This window comes from Dreissena polymorpha, chromosome 13 (assembly GCF_020536995.1).
Source record: "Dreissena polymorpha isolate Duluth1 chromosome 13, UMN_Dpol_1.0, whole genome shotgun sequence".
NCBI lineage: Eukaryota > Metazoa > Mollusca > Bivalvia > Myida > Dreissenidae > Dreissena > Dreissena polymorpha.
The window spans coordinates 36,488,067-36,514,203 of record NC_068367.1 but is presented as its reverse complement, the minus strand read 5'-3'; the positions used below and the strand labels follow the sequence as shown (position 1 = coordinate 36,514,203).

At 36.7% G+C, this 26,137-nt stretch overlaps 2 protein-coding genes and 1 long non-coding RNA gene across 3 annotated transcripts in view; 1 reads left to right on the top strand and 2 right to left on the bottom strand.

Annotated features, from left to right (window-relative positions):
• Positions 1-261: 261 nt before the first annotated feature.
• LOC127854887 (uncharacterized) lies at positions 262-8,613 on the bottom strand. The gene is made up of 3 exons (XM_052389995.1): positions 8,445-8,613; positions 4,641-4,781; positions 262-1,268 (listed from the first exon to the last, which is right to left on the bottom strand). Exons 1-3 carry the CDS (start codon positions 8,518-8,520, stop codon positions 1,072-1,074), a joined length of 414 nt encoding a protein of 137 aa, XP_052245955.1. The 5' UTR covers positions 8,521-8,613; the 3' UTR covers positions 262-1,071.
• A 617-nt stretch (positions 8,614-9,230) lies between these two features.
• LOC127854876 (glycoprotein-N-acetylgalactosamine 3-beta-galactosyltransferase 1-like) lies at positions 9,231-25,059 on the top strand. The gene is made up of 7 exons (XM_052389979.1): positions 9,231-9,610; positions 11,722-11,856; positions 16,431-16,614; positions 18,062-18,185; positions 18,728-18,814; positions 19,822-19,965; positions 22,313-25,059. The coding sequence occupies exons 1-7, from the start codon at positions 9,361-9,363 to the stop codon at positions 22,781-22,783; spliced, it is 1,395 nt and encodes a 464-aa protein (XP_052245939.1). The 5' UTR covers positions 9,231-9,360; the 3' UTR covers positions 22,784-25,059.
• Positions 24,885-26,137, bottom strand: part of LOC127854892 (uncharacterized) — an 88,503-nt gene continuing 87,250 nt past the window's right edge. The window contains exon 2 of the long non-coding RNA XR_008037187.1: positions 24,885-25,402. This is a non-coding gene — a long non-coding RNA (uncharacterized LOC127854892). The remainder of the gene's footprint in view (positions 25,403-26,137) is intronic.

The window sequence follows — 26,137 nt, the reverse complement described above, 5'->3', positions numbered from 1 at the left end:
CCACCTGCTTCTGTTTTAAAAAGAGACTAACCCATGCAATGTAGCCAATTTGTGCACAGTATGCAAAATGTTGTTGTTTTTCGACGTGTATTTTCTGGCTGTACTTATTTTCTTACTACAGGTGTTTCTTTCATGTCGGTGTTTCTTTGAAGAGCTTTCAAGGTGCTGTATACATGTATTTTATTATATTTATTGCTTACCTAGTCTGCATTGAATTGTATGATATGATATACTATAATATAATATAATAAGATACTGGAATGTTTTTATTTTTGCCATTTAATGCTATCCTTTGATAAATAGAAACATTTTAATTAAAAGCTCCAGTATTAAACAAGAATACAATTGAAAAAATAAAAAAGTAATCAACAACTGGTTCGAACCACTGATTCTTGGAGTAAAAGTCTGACGCTTAATGCACTCGGTAATCCGTATTTATAGAAAGTGTGACGTATTTTATTACCATATATAAGCGATACTCGCAATGAAACAAAGTATAACAATAATAACAGAACTTGCCAAATGATTCAATCGTTTCAATCGTTTCGCGTTTGTGACGCTTAAATATTTACGAGATTTTTAATCGTCAAAAGATGCATATAAATAACATTTAAGATTATGGTAATTGTTTAGTATTGATGTATGCTCTTAAATATCATAACTTCCACGAACATGTGCAAGTCGGAAACATTTTTTTAATGTTGTCAATTTACCAAAACGTGAACATGTCCCTCAAAAACAACGAATATTTCGTAAAATATTTAGTAAAATACGACAATTTCCGAAAATTTTATGGGTTAACTTTATAATACGAAATATAATATTTAACGAAATATTCGTTTTGGGTATTAATGTGGCTTAAATTTCTGATGAAAACATGCGTGGTTGTGTGATGTGTTGTATGTGTGCACGCGCGTTCATGCGAGTTTGTGTGTTATTGTGTGTACATGAGTGCGTGCGTGCGTGTGTGTTTTTTTCAACATGCGTGTTAGTTTTTCTTTTCATTTTTTATTAAGCATTTATTTAGACCACTGACGAATTCGAAACCATATGTATTCATAGTGACGTTTATCATGCAAATGTTGACGAGCGAGTCATAGAGAACATCACGGAAAGCGATGTAAGCACAACCATTAAAGTTAGGGACGGTGCGTGGTGGTAGCCATGGTTACAGAACGTCGTGGTGCACGTGCAGCGTCCGTAGCCGAGGATGTCCCTGCACGTGTTCGAGGGATCCTGACCGCAGCTTCGGGTCACCGTGCTCCAAACTGGAATGTTATAAATATATAAATATATTATATTTGAGTCAATAAATTCAATAACTCAGAGCAATATTTGCTTACTCGGATATTTCGACTATATCACATAGTCTTCATCAGCGATGTGCTGGTCAGTTGAGCGAGTCACGTGACGTAGGACGGCCACGTGACACGAGGAGAGAATTGTACACCGGCGGAAGTTCCAGCCCCTCTTCCCGGTTTAGCGACGGTCTTCGTTGTTTGATGTTAATTGCCTCTTTGATCCTCCGTTTGATGTGCGAGTCTTCGGATGCTAGTATTTTTGTGTTGTTTGGATCAATATTGTGTCCTGTGTGGGAGCAATGTTCATATATGGCCGAGTCTGATCTGGCTACATGTTCTTTCAGTCTTATGTTCAATGATCTTCCTGTTCCACCTATATAATCGTTTTTGCATTGTTCACACTGTATGTAATATACCACCCCACACTTTTTCAATTTGTCTATTTTGTCTTTAACGTGAGTTATATGGTCGATGGAACATGTTGAAACCATAATTCTTGAATGTTCATTGCAGAGCTTCTGACGTGCCCCGAATGTATGGCATACCTATATTGATCTTTTGGTTTTTGTTGTTGGATTTATCAGATGGTGTTTTGTCTTTCTTCTTAAGGACCGTAAACATCCACTCTGGATAACCGTTGGCCCTAAGTGCAGTTTTGCAGTGTTCAATTTCTGACTTTTGGTCATGTTTCTCACTGGCTATTTTCTCTGCTCTGTTGAATAATGTCCTTACTATCGACCGTTTGTGATCTAAGTGGTGGTTGAAATTGAAATTCAGGTACTGGTCGGTGTGTGTTGGTTTTCGGTAAACAGTAACTTTGGTGAAGTTTTGGTTTTCGGTAAACAGTAACTTTGGTGGAGCCATCGTCGTTCACGTGAACACAAGTGTCCAAAAAGTGTATCTTACCACCATCTTCCTCCTGTTCCGACGTTAACTAAATGTGTTCATCTATGGATTTCAAGTGTGAGAAGAACGACTCAATATCGTACGTACGTAAACTATAGGGAAGGTGGGTTCTTGGCGGTGTCTAAGGCCTCCTTTTCAAAGTGCTCCATATATAAATTTGCAATGATGAGCGAGACTGGAGAACCCATGGCTGCACCCTGCTTCTGCTGAAAGAACTGCCCTCTATAAATAAAATATGTGATGTTCAAACAAAGTTCTAGAAGTTCACAAACTGAGTCCACACTTAATTCAATTCTGTTTAATAGTTTGTTGTCCTTTTCTAACCTGTCCTTAATCACTTTCAAAGCTTTATCTACAGGAATACTTGTGAACAATGCTGACACATCATAAGAAACTAAGTTGGTTCCCGGTGGTACTTCCAGTCCCTTGATCGTCTGAACAAAGTCAACACTGTTAACGATGTGGTGCTCTGTCTTGCGCGCTAAAGGGCCAATGATGTTGGCTAAATACTTGGCTGTGGGGTACATAACGCTGCCAATACTCGACACTATGGGGCGTAGGGGGGGATGGGCATCTTTCTTTGTTTTTGACAGATTTGGTGGGGTCATTCTTCAACTTGACATAGGTATCCGTGTCCGACACTAGTTTTCCCATTTTGTCCTCATATTCAATCTTGTTCAATACAACTGTTGTTCTCCCTTTATCAGCGGGTATGATCACATTCGAGTCATCCCGGCCCAGATCTTTCATGGCTTCTCTTTCTTTCAAAGTTTTTTTTTACTTTTTGGTGGTTTGCTGGTTTTCAACATTTTCACTACATCTGCACGTAAGCTATGTGCAGCCGACTTGTAAGTCATTAGGACACATGCCGCTTCAGTAGATGCAATGATTCTATCATTGGGGACAGTGGGTGAGGTAACGCAAAAATTTAACCCTTTCTGAAGCAAAGAATGTTCGTTAGGCTCATTCAGATAAATTTCTTACCCATTTGGAAGTGTAAATTTTCGGTATCCCATCCTGTTCTCCCTTGGTAGTCCCGTTTCTTTTCGTAAAAAGAACATCAAATTTCTGACGTCTTTGTTTACATTCGTCAAAAGTTTTCTCGTGAGCATGCGTAAACAATGTTCTCGTTCTAGACAAGACCTACGGTGACAGCACCGCACTTACTTTTTCACTAATTTCATCCGATGTTTCGTTCAATTTCTTCAAAGTAAATTCAGTCAGATGGATCCTGACTTGTAATAATTTCTTTTCAGCGTTATGTATGATTTTCTGTGCGCTAAAATCATGCACAGACGTTTTTAATTTCAACTAACTATTGAGTGTGATCTCACCATGGTGACATCGCAAATTGAAATTGTGATGATTTTTCCTACGTGCCAACTCAATCGCACATTCTCGGCCCTTTCCGTCAAACATCGGATAAGTCCGATTATGATAATCTGCGAGGGGTACCGAATGCGTGCCAACTGTGCCTGTGTTGCTGGAACTTTCGCCGGTGTACAATTCTCTCCTCGTGTCACGTGACCGTCCTACGTCACGTGACTCGTTCAGCTGAACAGCACATCGCTGATGAAGACTATGTGATAAAGTCGAAATATCCCAGTAAGCAAATATTGCTCTGAGTTATGGAATTTATTGACTCAAATGATGAATCCACAGCAAGAGAAAAACCTTCATAGTTGGAATGTTATAAGTAAATTATAAACAATAATGATAAATCGTACAAACACGTTATTTTGGTTTATTTTACTATCTTAAATACACGACATGTTTCGGATATAAATTCATCAGAAGGGTCGTAATATGAATATAAAAACAAGTTTCTTTTCATGAAATGAAAATTTGAAATTTACACTTTAAAGTCCGCTGTACACAGGGCTATCATTGTAAACTTATTTTTTTTAGCTCGATCGAAAGCCTAAGGCTTATCGAAACGCTCTCGAGAACGTTTTCTGGGTAGAACATGTACTTGTTGTGTTAAAGAGAGATGTAAAGAACGCTCCCACAATTGTGGTAAAACGCTTGATATCCAGATTGATAGACTGACACCGTATCCATTACGCCACGGCGACCTAATTTTGAAATGTACACTGACACAGGGCCGTTGACAAAAATCCCTCAAGGTCATTCTTTATCTAAATCTTTATTTCAATCTTAATTTAAGTCTTATATAAAATAATTTTATTAATTTTAGTGAACGTACATAATCTCGAAAGTTTGTAGAACGATTGCTTTAATATCATAACGTCTTTAAGCAAAACTGTCAATATGTATACGATATGATGGTATTATTACTTGAAAGAGCATACCTTTAAAGTAGGGTCATTGTAGTAGATTCGCCTACACAATTACTCCAATCGCATGGTAATCATGAAACAAACAAACAAACAAACGCAGAGTTTAACGGACATTTTGGTCGTTGATACGCACCTGTGCCTATCGATTTGAACTCTTTGACACATGACTTGCATGCGGACGCGACCTTCTGCTCTAGAATCAGTTGCTCTTCGTTGACGTTTGTCCCGCAGTTGTCTTCGTCCGACGTGCAAACGTAACAGTCGATTGCCGTCACTGAAAGCAGCATGTTATTTTTTTAGATTTTTCGTTTGAAGACAGGTACTGTAGTTGCGTTACGTGTGGGCGATGGAAAAGAATTTCATAATCGGATTTTGAGGGTAGAAATTATAAACGTACAGCCGAGTCTTTGTAAAGATTGTTCGCGATTCGTTATTGCTACGAAGCGAATAGTAAGATCAGAATGTATGGGAATCAGGTTAAAAAGGTATGATGGAGTAAGATAATTTTGCATCTAAAAAGGGAGAAGGAGCTTATATATATATATATATATATATATATATATATATATATATGTGTGTGTGTGTGTGTGTGTGTGTGTGTGTGTGTGTGTGTGTGTGTGTGTGTGTGTGTGTGTGTGTGTGTGTGTGTGTGTGTGTGTGTGTGTGTGTGTGTGTGTGTGTGTGTGTGTGTGTGTGTGTGTGTGTGTGTGTGTGTGTGTGTGTGTGTGTGTGTGTGTGTGTGTGTGTGTGTGTGTGTGTGTGTGTGTGTGTGTGTGTGTGTGTGTGTGTGTGTGTGTGTGTGTGTGTGTGTGTGTGTGTGTGTGTGTGTGTGTGTGTGTGTGTGTGTGTGTGTGTGTGTGCGTGGTGGTGCGTGCGTGCGTGCCGTGCGTGCGTGCGTGCGTGCGTGCGTGCGTGCGTGCGTGCGTGCGTGCGTGCGTGCGTGCGTGCGTGCGTGCGTGCGTGCGTGCGTGCGTGCGTGCGTGCGTGCGTGCGTGCGTGCGTGCGTGCGTGCGTGCGTGCGTGCGTGTGTGTGTGTGTGTGTGTGTTTGTCTGTCGGCTAGGGATTCTCATTTTAGATCCGTCAGTGTAGCAAGTGTTCCATACATGATCGCCATACTCAAAAACGGGTCGCACTAATGGCAGATGCAGACGCTCTACACATGTGCGAGATAATACATACTTTATTGAAAGAATGATGCCGATTTGTGTCAAGCCTTGTCAATCCTGATAGAGATATTATAATTTGCCCATTTTGCATCATCTGAAAGGGTTAATCCAAGTTGCTAGTGGGACATGACTTGAGTAACCGGAACGCCGTTTATAAAAATGGGCGGGATAAAAGGGAAATTAGATTTTATAAAAGAATTTTAAAACAGAGACATAGTGGGTGGCCAATTTGTAACATTGGGTACAGATATAGCATCTTTGACTTCTTGTTCGGAATGCTTTATTGAGGGAAGGATGTTACAAGTATAATTAGGAAGAGAATGTGGAGAATGGTTGACACTATATTGAATGCTTGTTCGCAGAAGAAGGCGTTCAGTACGGCTGTCTTATCTTCGCCAGTAACTGCTTCTTCTCCTTTGTCAATTAATATTTGTTTACGATTTTGAAGTTTGTCTTGAGGTACGGCGTTTCGCCAGTGTGAATCATTTCTTGTAGGTGATGTTATCTGAATTGATGTGTTATTATTTGTTTTGATTAAGGAAGTTGTTTTATGCCATGCATTTCGAAAGCTGGCCAACTCTTTATGATCATTTGACGTTTGTATGTCCCGGTAGGGTGGCATATAGAAGTCGGACCGCCCGTCCGTCAGTCCGTCCGGTATTCCGTTTTCCGGAGGTTTTTTACGCAACGCATTGAGCTGATTTTTAGAATGTGAGTCTACCTACATGGCCTACAGATGAAGTGTGAGTTTTGTTCTCCGCCAGCTCTGTCTCGTCTGTCACGGCGAAATGGGAGATTGATTAAAGTTGGGTATTAGCAAGTCTTCGTTAGCCACGGTTCCCATTCAGAACCGGTGCAAGTATCCGCTCTATTTTTTTATTATTAACCAGTGCTTTGTGTAACCAAGTCATATTCAACAAGCTTGTACTGTAGAATAACAATCAAAAAATTATTTTTCCCCCGACACGTGCATGAAACACAGTTTTTTAATCCGTTTCCCAACACGATGGTTATCTTGAGCATTGACAAAATAAACCTCGCTGTCCGAGTCAGAATCATAAAAAATCTGACAAACTGTCGCTAAATTCTGACTCATACATGCACGGTTGAACGGAAAACTCATCATAATCTCTATTGTATTCCATTTTCCATCATTTTTAGCATAGGTGCGTTTACGCACCTATGCTTATGGTATATACCACATTTCGAAAATCCACATCGATCGGTTGCCCTTTATGAAGCCTTACCTGATCAAAAATCAGACGAAATATCTATTTTATTTAGTATATGGTCATTCTTACAAAAAAAATTTGGAAACGTTTTTCTAACGTTTTCTTCCAAGAATATTGCTGACACCGTTTTTAGTGAATTTTTCTAAGACCGTTTTATGTCAAAAAATCTTCTTATAACCTAAAACAAATTTCGTTCGTAAAACAATTCTATCTGCACTATAAATCTCAATCTCCTACGCAGTGGCCTCCCTTATACTAGAAGTTACTAACCGGGCGAAGCAAGGAAAGTAACTGCTGTGAGGAGTTTCTATAAAAATCTGCATTCAGAAATCTGTATTCAGAACTCAATCTGTTGTGCACGTCTGCATCTAACGCTTACCACAAGTTTTACGACAAATTCTTGACGCAGACGAATAGGGTAGCGTCTATTTTCATTTGTGAAAAGAATAGTTCGATACAGATCTGTCCGTGCTTAAATTTTGAAAGGCTTGGGTAATTATTTTTCATAAGCGTTTCAAACACTGATGTAAATGGAAAGATTATCTATTTAAATAGTCGGTAATTGTTTGAAATTATTGATTTGAGAAATTCGCGGATGACGATATCGAACTACATTATACCACGTGACGCCATTCTTCCCTGTATCTTGCACCTATGCTTTTAACGCCATCGGCGCTCTCGTTTCTAACTAAAGTTTCGAGAGATAATACATCCGTTCGAGAGATAATTCATCCGAAGCTTTAAAGTGCCGGTTCGTTAGTGAGTGCATGTGACGTCACTCCCGGTTTGAATGAAAATGGCGAGAACATCGGAATGTGTGAAAAATCGCGACTTTGTTCTATTCGTTCTCGCTTATAACACCGTATTTGAAATGAAGTGAGGTGCGAAATAGTTTAGATATGCACTAAATTCGATAAATAGTGGTGTTTTACGGGTTTTTAAAATCGCAGCACGTGAACTTTAAGCAATGTTTTGGTGAAAACTAATACCACATTTATATAGCGCCCTTTTCATACTCGAGATGTGTGTTCAAAGGCGCTTTACATTTTTGCCATGATCACTGGGTCATAAGTCATCCGTTAACATCTTGGCGCAGTATGCAGCCACGGCACATTGGCTTATTTCCCTCACAGGTACCGATTTATACACCTGGGTGGAGAGGAGCAGATGTGGGATAAATTTATTGCTCAAGGAAATTCCAGTGGTCAGGGCGGGATTCGAACCCGGGACCTCTCGATCCCTAAGCCAGCGTCCTACCATATTGGACCACTGCTCCCAATATCATGAAGTTTAGCCTCGAGTTCATGAATATCAATGTTTGGCCTTAGGCTTAGAAAGAAAAGTGTGCAAAATAGCTGGGCCCTAAGACGTTAGTTCCTTAAAGTAACGAAAGGTAGATTCAGACCTGTTTGGCTCTAAAGAAGAAACAGAGTTGCTTCCAACACCGCCAGATATACAGGTAAGCAACTTGTGGTTGTGGATATGTTACATAATTAATAGGATAATTAAATACGTTGGATTATATTAACGATACTTACCCACTCTGCATGTCTTGCTAATAACCATTAATATCACCGTCATTGGAATTCTGATAGCTGAACGCTTATGATACATTGTTCAGGTAACGTTAAACGCACGTAAACTTTGTAAATATCACTTGAATAAAATTACACAGACGCTTATAGTTTCATGTTATTTAACAGTCGCTTTCCATTCTGCAAAAAAAAACACATGAAAATGAAGTTTGAATAGCCTCATAAACTACTGAATTTATTGTCAGATATTGTGTTAAATATCGATTCCTTTCCAATTCACTTCAATGAGTGAATGGATGGACGGTTTGCAAAATCAATAGTATATTGTTTGTGGTTGTAAAAAAACGAATACTGAACTGTTTTATCAATCGACAGAATCATTGTTCACTTTGAATGGCATAAAATGTTTTAGAGTATGTTACATACAGATCACGTGATTATGCAATCAGTCTCGATAATGTCCCTCTGCCTATAATGCTCGAAAGAGCGGTTGGCAGTATACAAAGAAAGAAAGAAAGAAAGAAAGAAAGTCTTCAAAGCTGCGTCCATTCAATTAATCGCGATAAGTTTCCTTCTTTAGTAAGGAGAATGAAAACGTTCAAACATGATAAAATTTTCGTATTTTGCTTCTGGTTACGTGATTATATTTCTGAAAGCGATATTCAAGTGCTTTGCTTAATTTGTTTTTAGATGGTGTAGTGTAACCAATTTAAGAATGTCTCATTAATTTTCTTTTGTGCAGTTACTGAATTGCGTGGCGTTTGAGCTCTTCACTTAGAAGTATGACATCTGTCACGATTCCCACTCAACTTACACATAGTTGTTTACATTGGCAATTTTATATTGGAAATAACAATGAGATAGCATATAAACACAAGAAATTAGAGGTTAAACCAACGTTTTACACGCTGAAACCATAATGGCTGCTAATGGTCAAATAGGCATTACGAAATCCGTTGCGGTCACATTCGTGATCGGAGTGTGTTTTGGTTCCGTGTTGGCATATTATTATTTGACTGTTTCAACGTCTGCGTCGTATCCAGTGCCAGTTTTGCGACAAACGTCATCTTACGTTCCAAATTCAGCATTTGATCATGACCATCTTTATTCAGAAGGCTCTCCAACAAAAGGGTTGAGTTGGAAAGATGAAATGGCACACAGTCACAAAGGTGCGGTCCGTCCACAAGTGTTGGGCGCGTGGCCAAGTCACTTTAACACTATCAATTTGTCATAAACAACATTTTTTATCATATTGACAACATTTTTTTTTCTTGTCAATATGATTACAAATGTTTTATGACAAATTTATAGTGTTAAGGTGACTTGGCCACGTGCCCAACACCTGTGGGTCTGTCTATAAACTGTACTTGTTGAGTCGTGGGTTCTTTAGAGTCGTGGTCATGGAGACCGCGTGATAGAACGTTCCCACATTATGCAGTCTTTACAGAAAAAGTTTTGACCTGGTCACCATCATTTTGCCGATAAAAAATGTGATAAAGCAGGTTATATTGTAATTCAGTAGAGCTCTTATTAAAAATTTCCTCTTTTATAAAGTGCTCATGTAGTTTTCCTAAGTAACACAAAATTATTTATTTATGATTATTTTCCATACTAAATCGTATGTTGACATTTTTTCACAGGAAGTTACTCTCCTCTGCAATGTCAGTTTTAAGGCTATTTATAGATATGCAAATCTTGAAATTGGAATAGCCAATTTACATCTACATACATGTCGGCGCAATCACATTTGACAAGAAAACATTTTCAAGATGGCAGTTCGACACTGTCAAGACAATCGATTATTTATTATTATTACTGACAATACACATTTGGAAAAAAAGCAACAAATAAAAGAACAAAGGTTAATAATTATGTTTATAATGATTCATAGTCATAAATTTATAAAATATTTCTGATGAAAGCAATTTATGAAAATTACCCACGACTCAACCAACATATAGCATATATCATGACTCATATATTTTAAGATATAAACCAAAAGACTGAATATCATAACATAAAAGCAATGATTATGTTTTGTTGCCATGTTCTCATAAGCAAATTATGTTGGTATGACAAATTCACAATGTGTGTTATAACTTATATCTTATATTATCCATTATCATTGTCAAAAAATAGAGCAATTACAAGCCTTTTTAAGCCTAAGGTGCACCATGGTGTTCTTGCCATGCAGTCAGACATTTTTGCAGGTATGCATTTGCAGCTAAAATGTAGCAAGAAAATATTTATTAACAAAAGGTCAATCTTAACAAAATTCATCTATTAAGTGTATTTTCAAGCGTAATTTTTTTCATATTTAATAAATATAGGGAAACAGTTTTTTTTAAGCCGTTATGTGTTTATATTAAGTTTTCAGTAATATCAGCTGATGAGTAAAACATTAATACTGCAAAAAAAATCACTTTTGCACAACTTTCAATTTAAATTTCAGTGAATACTTGTATTATCCTTTTTCTCCTTTTTGAAAGTTGTGCCTGTTTTTCTCTTCTTGTATAAAAGCAGTTTCAGAATCATGTCGTGCTGTTTGTGGCTATTTTCAAATTCTATATCCAAAATGTGTTAAGGACATGTTGGCGCATTCCATTTGAGAATAAATTAAATATTTAAATTTTGTGGATGTTAACTAAGATAAAGGGATTTTGTGGAAGTTCAAATCCAAAAACTCTGTTGCAATTTTTTTTTTGAAGCAGCATTAAATTTTTCTATTGCAATTTCCAGAGGACCACATATTCATCTTTAAATTCATTCTAGGCTTGAAGATAAAACGCTTTGTAAGTTGGGCATTTTATCATGGGAACCACTTGGAATTTTGATTGTTTGGACTATCACCAGAGCTGAGATTAACAGAAAACTGATGTTTCATACTAAAATGTATTGTTAAGATGACACATACTTTGGAGTCCATGTCTTTATATTTTTGCTACTTTAATCTCATGAATACAATCATGTATATCAAAAAGTAATATTAAAACATCTGTGAATTGCAATAAAATTCCATACGAATAGATACTGTACTATGCTCTTTTTTAGCCAATATTCAGTCGTATTTCCAAAGGCAAAATATATATAACTTTTCCCAAATACAGTCCTAATATTACCTAATCGATTCCTAAAATCCCCAATTGATAGTTTTACTGACTCTCAGATAGATATTAAATATATGACTCATAGCAATCAAGTGTTTATATTCAGGTGTTAAATAATTATACTACCATCAACATATTAATATAAATTAAATAATATCATTTATCTATTTCAGTGGAGTCCAATGAGGTAGCTAGAATCTTGCATGACAAGGTGCGAGTGCTTTGTTGGGTCATGACCAATCCATCTAATCATGCTCTAAAAGCCCAGCATGTGAAAGCAACATGGGGAAAGCGTTGCAATATACTTTGTAAGTGACTTGTTACTGTATTCAGTACAATATAATAGAAGTGGCTTATGCTTTTCTAGACAAAATTATTTTTGTATGTTAGAGGCTTTTTTCAATATGACATTTATGCTTTTCACCGGTGTTGTAGTGGGTATTTTTTCCCTTTAACTGCCCATGCTTAATTTTCACTAATAATTTATTCAAATAACATACTTGCTAAGGAAAAATATATCAGTGTGCCAAATATACTCATTTGTAAACAGTACAAAGATGATTTTGTAAACTGATATAGGTACAACATAATAATTATCATAGTTTTGGGAAAAAAAGTAATACATTCTTGTTAAATTGCACAATCATCGTTGTAATAAACTTTGTACATTTTCTCCTTAATAATAAAAAGGATGTGTGACTTAATAGAAAATAATTTTGAAGGGCAACTTTAACATTTTCTAGTGAAATGAGAAAGAAATCAAATCAATTTTTGATATACCATTTTTTAAATTGTGTTCAAAAGATAATTGCAATAAGTTAATGTTCACGTGGGCTTTTGGCATTCAATATATATTGTTTAATGAACTGAAACTAAAACATGATAAGCTGTAAAAAATGTTAATTTCTTAATCAATACTAAATTATCACAAGTTCGCTGTCCCCTTTTTGAGGTCAAAGGCCCTATCAGTAGGAATCAATGACCAGAAACCTGGTTATCGCGATCGTGTGGGATAATAGAGGTACAAAGCGTTGTGTGTTCAGGTTCTTCCTTTTACTTCAGATTCAAATATAAACAATGACGTATATAAACAACAACAAATATGGCGTGACGTCAGGGACGTAATACACTTAAGCGCGGCGCGGCAAATAACGTTACGTTACATTTACAACATTCTGGGGGCCGCGAAGTGACAATTATTAACAATCAGAGGAGAATATGTATCATTACTTATGATATCCTGAATCATTCGTTAAAATCTTAAAATTGCAGTAACACTAATTTGATCACGAGTATACACGTTAATTTGAAATGAATATCAAATGTTTATCACTCAGTTTCTGAATAACACTTTCTTAACTGTCTCTCGTATTTCAATTACATGTACACTCAGCTGTCTATTTCAGTATTTCAATCACATTTGCGCGTTTAACTTTTAATACTTAAATATTCTCTATTCAACATCACTGGCTGTTTCTAATGGATAGAGTTTCACTATTGGTCTATTTGTTATTCCACGTTGTTCGTTTTGGGAATAAATCGCCACTCTGTTCCATTTCTGCTAAGCCCTTCTTGTACGACTTGGTAGTTGAATAGCTTCTTAAGGTGATTGGAAGCAGCAATATAAGTCGTAACATTGTCTAATACCATCACCGTGGGCAACGACTTCCGGCTGGCAAATCTCCGGAACGCTTGAAGGAACGAGTCGGTTGATAGGTCAGGTGGGGGTGGGGTAGGCGGAGGTTCGTCTGACATGTAAGAGCAGGACTGAAAGCCAGGGCTAATTGTCGCGTCGTACACATTACCAACTGGCTGACTTCCGGACGACGTCTGTCTTTGAGCACGTGGATGCTGTGGGCTGTTGTCGATGAAGTTATCTGCACAACCGGGAGAAAATGGAGTAGGATTTTTAAAATAACTTTGAGGGTGACCTGAATAAGGAAATTGACGATTAGAACCTACCGATGTTTGCCTTTGATACGGAGACTCAGTCCTATTTCCGTTCGTATATTGCACATGCGACATTGGCTGACTGTAACTACCACCATCGTTATAATCTCCTCTTTGGTTGTAGCTGTTGTCATTTCGTATATCAATTTGAGTTGGTGGATTCAACTGTAACTGAATACCAGATTTCGACATATAAGGCAGGCCCGTACCCAGGCACTGGGCCCAGGGGCCCGGGCCCCCCCAGCTGGCTGTCGAGTTATGATTTTTTAATAATGGGCCTAATGCAAATTTTTCTCACATGAAAGGGCCCACAGTACACTTCCCCGCAATACAAATGCGCAGATGTGTTTTATTGCCACTGATACACAAGGGGGTTAGCGCTAATTTACTCGCCAGTGGAGATAAGCCCCTAGGCTATGTTTTCTTATCACCTTGTACACACATCCCCAATCTGTCAATTACCCGCTGCGCTCAATGCTTCATCCATAGATGGTTGGTGTAATACGTAATTGGCGAAGGAAAGAGAAACAGCAAATGGACGGAACTGATACAGAAGGTCGTAGGTCTGAACGATTTTAGTATTTTCTCTTTTAATTCAAATCTCCTCTAGAGTCATACTTTATGAGACATTTCTGTGAAAACTGTGTTTTAGATGATAAACATTTTAATATTAATTGACTTTGAAACTTTATAGGAGGTTTGGTTCCAAAGAGGAAATACTAGTAGGTTATATGTTAGTTACTGACATATAACAATAATAGTATTTTCTCTTTGAAATCAAACCTCCTCTAGAGTCATACTTCAGGTTACATGTCTTAATAAAGGTTTTTTTAGTTTCAAAGGTTGCTTTTCCTTCTTCATAAAACATCATACATTTCTGAAATCTTAAGCTTTAAACATGTGTGTGAATTTCGGGGTACGGACATAAGCCCTCTCGGACATTAGCCCCCATTATATATAGGAAAGATATATACGTTTTGAGATTAGGAATGGGGCCCAATTAACTATGAAGTATTTTTTACTTTGAAAGGTGTTCATATTTTTGTTTCTTCTTTAACTACAAGATACAATGAAAATTGCATATTTAAAGTAAAACACGGTTTTATATACCTATACTAAGAGCTCTGTTTGTTACTAATCATCTTATAATGTCATCTTGATATGTATATCACTTTCTACCTTTTAATTGCATTTCATTTTAAAAAAGATAAAATTAAATGCCTAAAAAATGAATTTAAAAATAGTTAGGGGCTTTTGTCCAAAGGGGCAAATGTTCTAGGGGGCTAATGTCATAAGTGGCTTTTGTCCTAGGGGCTATTGTCCTAGGGGCTAGGGGCTAATGTCCGAGAGGGCTAATGTCCTACACTCGTGAATTTCACACCAATGGTTAAAGCTTTAGACGTAAGAAAGGTGCTGAATTACTTGTTATATACCATAAATTTATAGCAAAAAATAAGGTTTTTATTCGCATTTAAAATCACTATGAACAGTGCCTAATAAAAAAAATCGATTCAGGAGGGGCAACCCCTCCCACACCCTCCCCCCTTGGGCCCCCCCAGTCAATATTTTCTGGGTACGGCCCTGTAAGGGTACTTATTATGTTGTGATTGTTGCCCAGACATTGGCGGAGTTTGTTCCAACTGACGCATGTCATATGCACTACTTTCTTGGCCGTTATTATATCCACTAGATACATTATTAAGTGCTTGGTACCCAGTTCCGATACGATTGTCTGGAAGTGTAGAGTATTTATCACGTTTCTCCAGAGGGGTCGAAAACTGACCGGACCCGATGGGCGTGGGTGACATAGAGGCGCTTTTTCCGGGACCTTTCTTGATTGTGAGTTGCAGGATGTTTGTGGCCCCGCAGACCACCTCCTGGGCCTCGTTGTGGCTGATGTTCGTGGCGTTCACGTTTCTTATCTTCAGTACAACATCGCCGGGAGCCAGGCTGTAAGAGTTCGCCGCCACACTTCCTGGCGTCACAGTTCTGTCGGGAAAGAAAGAAGAAGCGTCTGGGTTCAAACCATTGCTGTTGCGCTGCTGATTACTTAAATTTCTCTGGTCATCTCGTGGTAGATCGGTAGCATGCGGGGCTACTCTCTTCTCCTGTTGATCTCGGAAAGCTTGTAAGCGACACAGCTGGATATCCAGTTCCGCTGAATATGTGTCTGTTTGAAATATTTCTTCCTCCAATCCCTCTATCTCCGTCTGTGAAAGTATTTTCTCATTCAGTGTCTCTAGAATCGTGACTTTCGCTTCAATAGCGTTGAGAATAGCGTGAAAATCGGTCAATGAATCGTTCTCCTTAGATTGTTCGATTTTCTCCAAATATTTCTCAATGAAACGGCGGTGACCCTCTCTCTGTATCTGTATTCTCTGTAGATTCATTTTTTTTTGTAACGGCACCAATATCGCGATCGTGTGGGATAATAGAGGTACAAAGCGTTGTGTGTTCAGGTTCTTCCTTTTACTTCAGATTCAAATATAAACAATGACGTATATAAACAACAACAAATATGGCGTGACGTCAGGGACGTAATACACTTAAGCGCGGCGCGGCAAATAACGTTACGTTACATTTACAACACTGGTTTTATACGACAAATTGTTTATTTGAGCCAGGCTCTATGAAAATGTGGCTTAATGCATGCGTGTAAAGTGTACTGCCAGATTAGCCTGTTCAGTCTAATCAGAGTCAACACTTTCCTATTTTTTTGTGTGTAAAGGAAGTTTTTTCTGAGCAAATACTGGTACCCAGTTTTAGGCTGAAAGTGTGGTCCCTGAATAGCAAGTACGGACTTCTTTAGCTAACCTGGGACAACACTTTACAAACATGCATTTAGTTAGCCCAGTAGCACATTTCTCAGATGGTGGCTTATTTCTATTTTAATATCATAAATAAATACCTGCTATCCCTATTTCTATTTCAGTGTTTATGAGCTCTGCGGCTGATTCATCACTGCCAACTGTTGTACTGTCAGTCACGGAGAGCAGGGACACACTTTGGGCAAAGACAAAATTAGCTTTCAAGCATGTTTATGAAAATTACCTTGACAAGGCTGATTGGTTTTTGAAGTCTGATGACGATACTTACGTGATTGTTGAAAACCTACGGTAATTTTGCGTGTATTTGTGCATATTTATATTTATATTAAATAAAAATAGGACACACCTCATTTGCCAATGTGCATAATAAATCTCCACTGCAAGCTTCCATGAAGTTAACATTCAATATTGGTTTTTGAAGTCTGATGACGATACTTACGTGATTGTTGAAAACCTACGGTAATTTTGCGTGTATTTGTGCATATTTATATTTATATTTAATAAAAATAGGATACACCTCATTTGCCAATATGCATAATTAATCTCCACTGCAAGCTTCCATGAAGTTAACATTCAATATGGTACAATCATATCATAAAACAATATTTACATCATGCCAAAGCTTGAACAACTGTGATCATACAAAATACATGGTAAGGAAGGATAAAAAACAACTCTCTTAATTCCCAGGTAATTTGATAGATATTGTATAAAACATGTTTCTCATATATATGCATTAATTGGTTTTATTTCTGATTGTAGAAAACTTGTACATATATAAATGTATATAAATAATAGTCAAGGGAGTATTATTAATTTCCCTGTAAAACAGCAAAAATCAGATTGTAAACTTATCAACGTGTATACATCTAGATGTTTCTTGTATACTAACCTTGTGAATTGATTACAATTTGACACACTTACTACTTGAACTTACATTTACCATGCTTTCATTTGTTTTTTCGGAAAAGCAGGCATATTGTTTGATTAAATCTGTGGATATTTTTTTAATGTCTGATGTAAAACTTTGAACGCTGTTATGTATATGTTTGTTAAACATAAGATTTTGTGGTTGAGCAGACTGACAGAAATCAAAATAGTCTGTCTACCACTGTTACTCATGGATCATGTCCAAGTTTTGTTCTGGTCCACTGACTTTCTCTACAATAACAGTTTTCCGGACTCTTTTGCTAAACGCTTGCAGATATTCACCTTTTTTTTTTGGTGTGTTAGTCTATCTTAATGACTTACGGATCAAGTGTAAGTTTCATTCAGGCCCATTCATTTTCGACAAAATTCATGGCCTTAAACTAAGCAATTTTCTTGAAATTATACTTTAATGGATTTTTTTCAAAATGCTTTTTTCCCGGATTTTTTGTATTTGAATCTTCTTTCATGAGTTACAGATCAAACATATGAGTGTATTTGGTCCATTGATTTTTTGCGAAGTTATGGGCCTTGGAATTTGCAATTTTATCTTTTAGATCAAGGTTGAGTTTTTTTTACGTATTTGCTTTTTTGAAACAAAAGTGGAATGCTGGGGCATCTGTGCCCTATAGGCACATATCTTGTTTTTCAAGGCTCTGTCATTGCAAATCTAGAGATTATGCCAATCAATAAATGTAATTCCCGTTCTTAAATTTATTGACATTTTAATTTTGATTCTTTTGGTTCACTATTATTGTTTACATGTATATGTTTGTTGACATATTTCATTAACAGTGTTGCTTTTTAGGTATTTACTTGAGGATAAGAATGCAACCAAACCGATCTTCTTTGGCCGTGAATTCAAACCATATGTCAAGAATGGATATATGTCAGGGGGTGCCGGCTACGTTCTCAGCAAGGAGTCGTTAAAAGTGAGTGACAAACAATTTATTTCTGTGTACACTTCTAATATTTTCTTAGCTTGAATTTTTATCCATTTTTCGACCAAAGTTTCACAGCATGGTATTATGAGGATTTTTTTTTTAAACAATCCAAATAAATATAGATTGGTTTACAAACCCAAGAGTTATTGACCTTGTGTGCATTAACAAGTTCAAAATGACCACATAGCAGATAAGTATTTATGCCCCCCTTTGAAGAAGAGAGGGTATATTGTTTTGCACATGTCGGTCTGTCCGTCGGTTGATTCGTCAGTCCGTCCACCAAATGGTTTCCGGCTGATAACTCAAGAACGCTTAGGCTTAGGATCATGAAACTTCATAGGAACATTGATCATGACTGGCAGATGACCCCTATTTATTTTCAGGTCACTAGGTCAAAGGTAAAGGTCACAGTCAAGGCCATGCTGGGCATATGTCTCCGACCACGGAACACTTGTTCATTTTTGTTTACTTTGCTTATTGCCTGTACATGTAGCTTCATCTGATGCAAATTTGCTTGTTTCCCCCCACAGAGATTCTACAATGGTTTGGGAGATAGCAGCAAGTGTCGCCAGGACGCCGGTGGGGCAGAAGACTTGGAAATGGGCAAATGTCTGCAGGTAATGGGCAAATGTCTGCAGGAAATGGGCAATTGTCTGCAGGTTATGGGCAAATGTTTGCAGGTAATGGGCAAATGTCTGCAGGAAATGGGCAAATGTCTGCAGGTAATGGGCAAATGTCTGCAGGTAATGGGCAAATGTCTGCAGGAAATGGGCAAATGTCTGCAGGTAATGGGCAAATGTCTGCAGGTAATGGGCAAATGTCTGCAGAAAATGGGCAAATGTCTGCAGGTAAATCATCCTTGCTTTGGAAAAACGGGACTTAATGCATGTGTGTAAAGTGTATCCAAGATAGGCATGTGCAGTCTGCACAGAATTAATCCTTATTATTTTGGCTGGTACATGGATAATCATCATTTAAAATCATTAAAATAATAAAGCGTTTATAATATGGAAAATTCGTTGAGTACTATATATTAGATAGCGTATATGTTTTGCTTTTAAATACAAAAGCCTGCATGCAGTGGTAGAGCATGAGCTTTTGCTTCAAGAAATTCTTGGTTTGTATCCTGGGAAAGTCATTGTATTTTAAACTTTTCTTCTTGTGTTTTTAATTACTGAAGACTAATTGAAACATTATAGATTGTTAGTGAAACATAAATACAAAATGTCAAGAGGTCATGCCTGAGATCCCGAGGAACGGAATTGTTTTGATATTCCTCACAAGATTTTACAAGACTTCAAAGGGCAAAACTGTTCAAACATAGGGCATCTATGATTTTAAACAAACTGAAATCATTTGGTGAAAACAGACAAGACATCATAACACAATTTGTAAATGTTCAAAGCAATTTTAGTAATGAGTGCGGAAAATGAGTGACTCAATGACTCATACAGTGTTCAAATGGTTGTTACTAGTATGGCTATATCACGAAAACTGATTTGTCTCTTGGTGACCACATTCTTCAATAGACGGAATCCTTATCTATGAACAAGTCCCTTTAGTGGTATGCCTGAAATACTGTTGTAAACAATTTATCAAGAGACTTGTACATAAAAATCTTCAGGAAGTGGGTGTGGTGCCTATGGATTCCAGGGACGAACTTCAGCGGGAGAGATTTCACCCATTTGTTCCTGAGCACCATCTGATCCCAGATATTCTGCCCAAGGACATGTGGTATTGGTCATACAATAAATACCCGGCAAAACAGGTTAGTGGTTGAAATGTAATTCTCGATGTTTTTACCCTTTACCATACGCACTTTGATGCATTTGTAGTCCCTTAGAAAATCAAATTAAATTTAAGACCTTTCTTACTAGATTCGCTTTTTTAGCGAGGTTATTTTCGGAAAAACCCAAGCTATTGTCATAGCCTGCTAGTCATCCGCCGTAGGCGTCGTGCTAAAACCTTAACATTGGCTCTAAAATCAAAGTGTGCTTCCACCTACAACTTTGAAACTTCATATGTAGATGCCCCTTGATGTGTTCTACACGCCACACCCATTTTTGGGTCACTAGGTCAAAGGTCAAGGTCACTGTGACCTCTAATATCAAACTTTAACATAGGCTCTAAAATTAAAGTGTTTCCACCTACAACTTTGAAACTTCATATGTAGATGCACCTTGATGAGTTCTACACGCCACACCCGTTTTTTGGTCACTAGGTCAAAGGTCAAGGTCACTGTGACCTCTAATATAAAACTTAAACAAAAACCTTAGCATTGCCTTTGAAATCAAAGTGCTTCCACCTACAACTTTGAAACTTCATATGTAGATGCACCTTGATGAGTTCTACACGCCACACCCATTATTGGTCACTAAATCAAAGGTCAAGGTCACTGTGACCTCTAAAAAAAAATTCTGACAAGCTTTTGCAGCCGAGCGTGGCACCCGTTATGTGGTGCTCTAATTGAGGCTTCATTTCCAACCCTAAGATACTGATGAGCAGCAAACAGCATACAACCTGAACAGACTGTTAGTTATCTGCAGGTTGTTTTGGTTTTATGCTGGTTGCACATAGCCATTTTCATTTAAGTTCTGAGTCAAAAGTGTTAAGATGTGTTAAGATGTACATGTTAATACCCGGCCAAACAGGTTTGTGGTTGAAATGTCATTTTCAATGTTTTGAGATGTGTCGCTTCTTAACTAGTGTGGTACCGGTATACAAAATATACTCGACAAAACAGGTTTGTGGTCGAAATGTAAGCTTCAATGTTTTGAAATGTGAAGCCTTTAAATGACATGTGTAATTGGTTATACAATAAATACCCTGCCAAACAAGTTAATGGGTGAAATGAAAATGTCAATGTTTTAATTTGTTGATCCTCGTAATTATTTATATGCCCCTAGATCCAATGATCGGGGGTATATTGTTTTTGGCCTGTCTGTCTGTCATTGTATGTGACTGTCTGTCATTGTATGTGACTGTCTGTCACAAACTTTAACCTTGGTTTAACTTTTGCAATAACTTTTGCAATATTGAAGATAGCAACTTGATATTTGGAATGCATGTGTTTCTCATGGAGCTGCACATTTTGAGTGGTGAAAGGTCAAGGTCATCCTTCAAGGTCAAAGGTCCAAAAAAAATCAAAGCGGCGCACTAGGGGGCATTGTGTTTCTGACAAACACATCTCTTGTTGGTGTTAGATACAATCAAAACCCAGCCATTCAAGTTTGTGGGTGAAATGTTTTCAATATTTTGAGATTTGGAGTCTATAAATGACATGGTGTATCAGTTGTGTAATGAATACCATGCCCATTAGGTTTTTTGTTGTAATTAATGTAGTTTTCAATGTTTTAAGATTTGGGGCCTCTAAATGACATGTTGTATTTGTCATACAATAAATACCTTGGCCGATAGGTTTATTGTTGTAATGTAGTTTTAAATGTTATAATATGTGGAGCCTCTAAATGACATGTGGTAGTGGAAGTACCCTAAATATTTTGCTAGGGAAGGTTTGTGGTTGAAATGTAATTTTCAATGTCTTGAAATGTGTAGCTACTGAATGCCATGTTGGTCATACAATAAATACAGAGCCAAATAGGTTTCTGGATTTATATGTAAACTACAATGTTTTAAGATGTGTTGCTTCTAAATTAAATGTGGTGTTGGACATACAGTAAATATCTGTCCAAACAGGTTTTTCTTTTAAATTACTCGCGTTCTGAAAAAACTGGGCATAATGCATGGGCGTAAAGTGTTGTCCCAGATTAGCCTGTGCAGTCCGCACAGGCTAATCAGGGACGACACTTTACGCTCTTATGACATTTTTCGTTTAAATGAAGTCTCTTCTTAGCAAAAATCCAATTTAGGCGGAAAGTGTCGTCCCTGATTAGCCTGTGAGGACTGCACAGGCTAATCTGGGACGACACTTTATGCACATGCGTTATGCCCAGTTTTTTCAGAACACGACACAAATGAAACTTTAAGTGTTTTGAGATGTGTAGCTTCTTTAATAATATGTGTCATATTGGTAATGCAAAAAATATCATGGCCCATATCAACAGGTTTGTGGTTGAAATGGATTAATTTATCATCGACTGTTTTTGTTCTGCTAGGGGCCGGATTGCTGCAGCGATTACGCAATCAGTTTCCACTACGTCAACCCAAACATGATGTATGTTCTGGAGTACATGGTGTATCATCTGAAAGCGTACGGCCACGATACCATTCTGAAACTTGAATGTGAAACCACACACCCCACAAGTACCGTACCCAAGAGTAGAAAATCTCTGGAAATGGAAGACCCAGCTAAACAAAAGATAATTTCTCCTAGTCTTCTTTCTTCAGAAGGATTGATTACAGAGTCTTCTAAGGGGTTAAACCAAGAAGAGTCTGGTAAGGGGAGTAACTCTGAAGATGCTGTGCCAAAAAAACAGAGTCGTCCAGATCCAGGGAATGAGAGAAATGATGTTGATAAGGATGTAAATGCTGAAATTATGGATGAAAATCTTGTGATAGATAAGATTGATAAGGTAACTGGAGATGATACAGGTTCAGGGCTAAATCATTATCTTACCAACAGCTAATAAGAAGTTGCCTTTAGGAAGTACTTGACAATTTGTCTTCTAAACATAATGAATCTGTGTCAACAAGTTTAAGTTAAACTTTTTTTCATCATTTAATGAAATAGGTGTATACTAGTAAATCAAATTCATATAATCAAACTGTTCACAGACACTGTTATAATGATACGATTGTCTGAACTCATGGTGGCCATCTTTTCTAACAAGTCCTAGTCATTTGTACAGGTTATTTATATATCAAACAAGTATTAAATTGTACATTCACCTTTTAATCAAATTTCTTTGAATTTTGTAATAGTCTAATTAAATTTTGAAGACTATGTCAACTCTTTACATTGTATGAAAGTGTCAAGCCCATGCATACATGTATCATTAAAAATGTGATGCTCCTACTTGACGAATAACTTACTGATACCCATGTACTATGGCAAAATCAAGAAATAGATGTCAACTTCTAAAATTATATAAAGTCAAGCCACCTCATTTGTAATTCAACTGAAAACAAACTGCATAAAAAGGTTTTAACCTTCCACTTTATACAATTATTACCAAATACATAAAAGAAATGTCTCCACTTCACATTATACGATATTTCACCCACTCCATAATTAATAATGTCTACCCAGCATATAATATAATAATATATGTAATATAGGCTGTCTACACAAAACATATTTTAATTGAACCCACCACATAACAAAGAAGTCTACCCACCAAATAATACTATTATTCCCCCCCCCCCCCACGCACACACACAGCTTTTTTTATAAAGGCTGTGTACTCCCACCTAATACAATTTGTATATTTTTGCTTTTCGTTTATTTTCACCAGCCAAAACAGCTTTAATTAGTATTATTATTAATGGTGAACGTGCTGACTTTTCGGTAATCAGCTTACCTGGGCACAATGTGGTGAAATTTGTGATCACCCTGTGTCCGGTGTGTAGTGTACTTTGTCAACATTTTCCTATGTCCATTATGTAGTGTACTTGGTCAACACTTTCCTTGTTTACATTTACAGAGGCCACACTATTGTCAACTTGTCATGAAATTTAGTCAGAACATTTTCCTGCATAAAATCTTTGCCCAGTTAGAAACTGGGTCACGTGGGGTCAAAAACAAGGTCACTATGTCATAGTGGAGAGAAAGCATGTAAACGCTAGAAGTTGCAAATTTTGCCCAATGAAAATGAAAATTGTGGAGAACATTTATTCTTATAATATTTCAGCTGAGTTACAAAATGGTTCTGTTTCATTATAAAATATGGTTGTCAGGGAGCAGGGCAGGTTTTTATATAGTATATATTATGGAACTTGCTTGAAATATCTGTAGTCCCAGTTGAATTTGTAAATGTTTTCCCTCAGTTGAAAAACATGGTCATTTATGTTGTATTATGAAACCCTCTACGATCTTCTCTTGAGATAAGTTTAGTTTCTAGGGCCTTCAGGCGAGCACTCTTGTAAAAAAAAAGTAAACTGCTTCTCAGATTCTTGTGTTTGTAATAATATTTTGTACATTTCATACAAAATATGTTTCTTTGTTTTTTCAAATTCCATTTTTGAATTTCCATATACCAAACCCTGCATAATTTAATATACAACGACATGAGAATGTAATATGTCCCAATAGGGTTATAATTTAAAAAAAATTCAATATAAGCTAGCAATTTATAATTGTAAATTGTAAATAAAAACAGGCCTTGTTGGTCATCACTCCTTGCTAAGTGAAATATGTATTGTACCCCTTATGTGAACATTATATATGGGCTGAGCTCTGTGAAAGGGGGTATAATGCATGTGTTTGAAGTGTCAACCAAAGTTCAATACTCTATGACATGTAGAGAAGTTTTAATCAAAGTAAACAGTATTATTGCTAAAACTTTTTGTTTTACATTAAACCAAATAAAAGTACAGTTAACTAATCCATGACATCTAAAGAAGTTGTTTGCAAAATAAAATAGTTGCTTCTTTTTGTATCTTAAAATGTTATGACTTTAAATGTGTTGATAATTGTTCTTTTGTTATCATAAGTTAAAATTTTCTGTATGATATGATTAATGTGTGGAGCATTGTTATTTTATTAATTTTAGTATATTTTTAACCAGGTTTTCCGAAGGAAAAAACTGGTTATTAGATTGGCGAATGCGGGCGGGCTGGCTGGCTGGCGGGCTGGCTGGCGGGCTGGCGGAACAAGCTTGTCCGGGCCATAACTTTGTCGTTCATTGTGAGATTTTAAAATCATTTGGCACATTTGTTAACCATCATTAGACGGTGTGTCGCGCGAACAAATTACGTCAATATCTCCAAGGTCAAGGTCACACTTTGAGTTCAAAGGTAAAAAATAGCCATAAATGAGCTTGTCTGGGCTATAACTATGTCATTCATTATGAGATTTTAAAATCATTTGGCACATTTGTTCACCATCATGGGACGGTGTGTCGCACGAAAGAATCACGTCAATATCTCCAATGTCAAGGTCGCCACGACTAAAAATAGATTTATTTTAAAACAAACTTACAAAGGGGGTTAATTTTGTTTGTTCATTTCAAAAGTTCAGTTTGAGTTGTCTCCCTTTATCAGATTTTTTTTCACAATGAAAACCTGGTTTTGTGACAATTTTGTCCCTTGTTTGTATTATTTTATAGTATGTATATTGTATAGATAATAATGTTTGTTCTTAACACTTTCAGAGTTATTTGACCTACAATTTGTTGAATAGTTTGGTATGAAACAATAATTGACTTTTCATACTTGACATTCAAGTCTCTTATTGGTGGATATAAATCATTATACTGATAAAAAAATACCAAGAATATTTTTTTGTATTAATAAATAATTGTATACCCATGTAATGTTGTTTTATCAAATTTATTTTTACCTTTGTTTTGGTTGTTTGTATCGATTCTTGTGCAAAGAGAACATTAATCAAATTGTGGAGTCAAAAAAGCTGTCGCCAAACACATCAGATATATTTTTATTTTTGTTATGGATGTTTTTGTTGTATGAATGCAATACATTGCCTCATTATTTGTCATGTTAAAGCTAGTCTAATGTTATTTGTTTTTAGCTTCTATGCAGAATTAAGTCTTTGAATTTAAACAGTGTATTTATTTTGAAACCTGTACTTTCAGAAATATGAAAGTGTCATTTAGTATTTCAGAAGATGTTCAATATGTGTAAAGATTACAAGCAAGTATTAGTTTGTCTTCATCATGTCATCTGTTTCATTATGTTTTCCCGTGGTTAATTTTGTTAGTTCAATTATGTTTTCTCATACTATTATATTTGCCTGTCAATGATATATCAACAAGATGATAACAAATATTGAAACTTTTGTATTCATATAACCTTCTCTGATT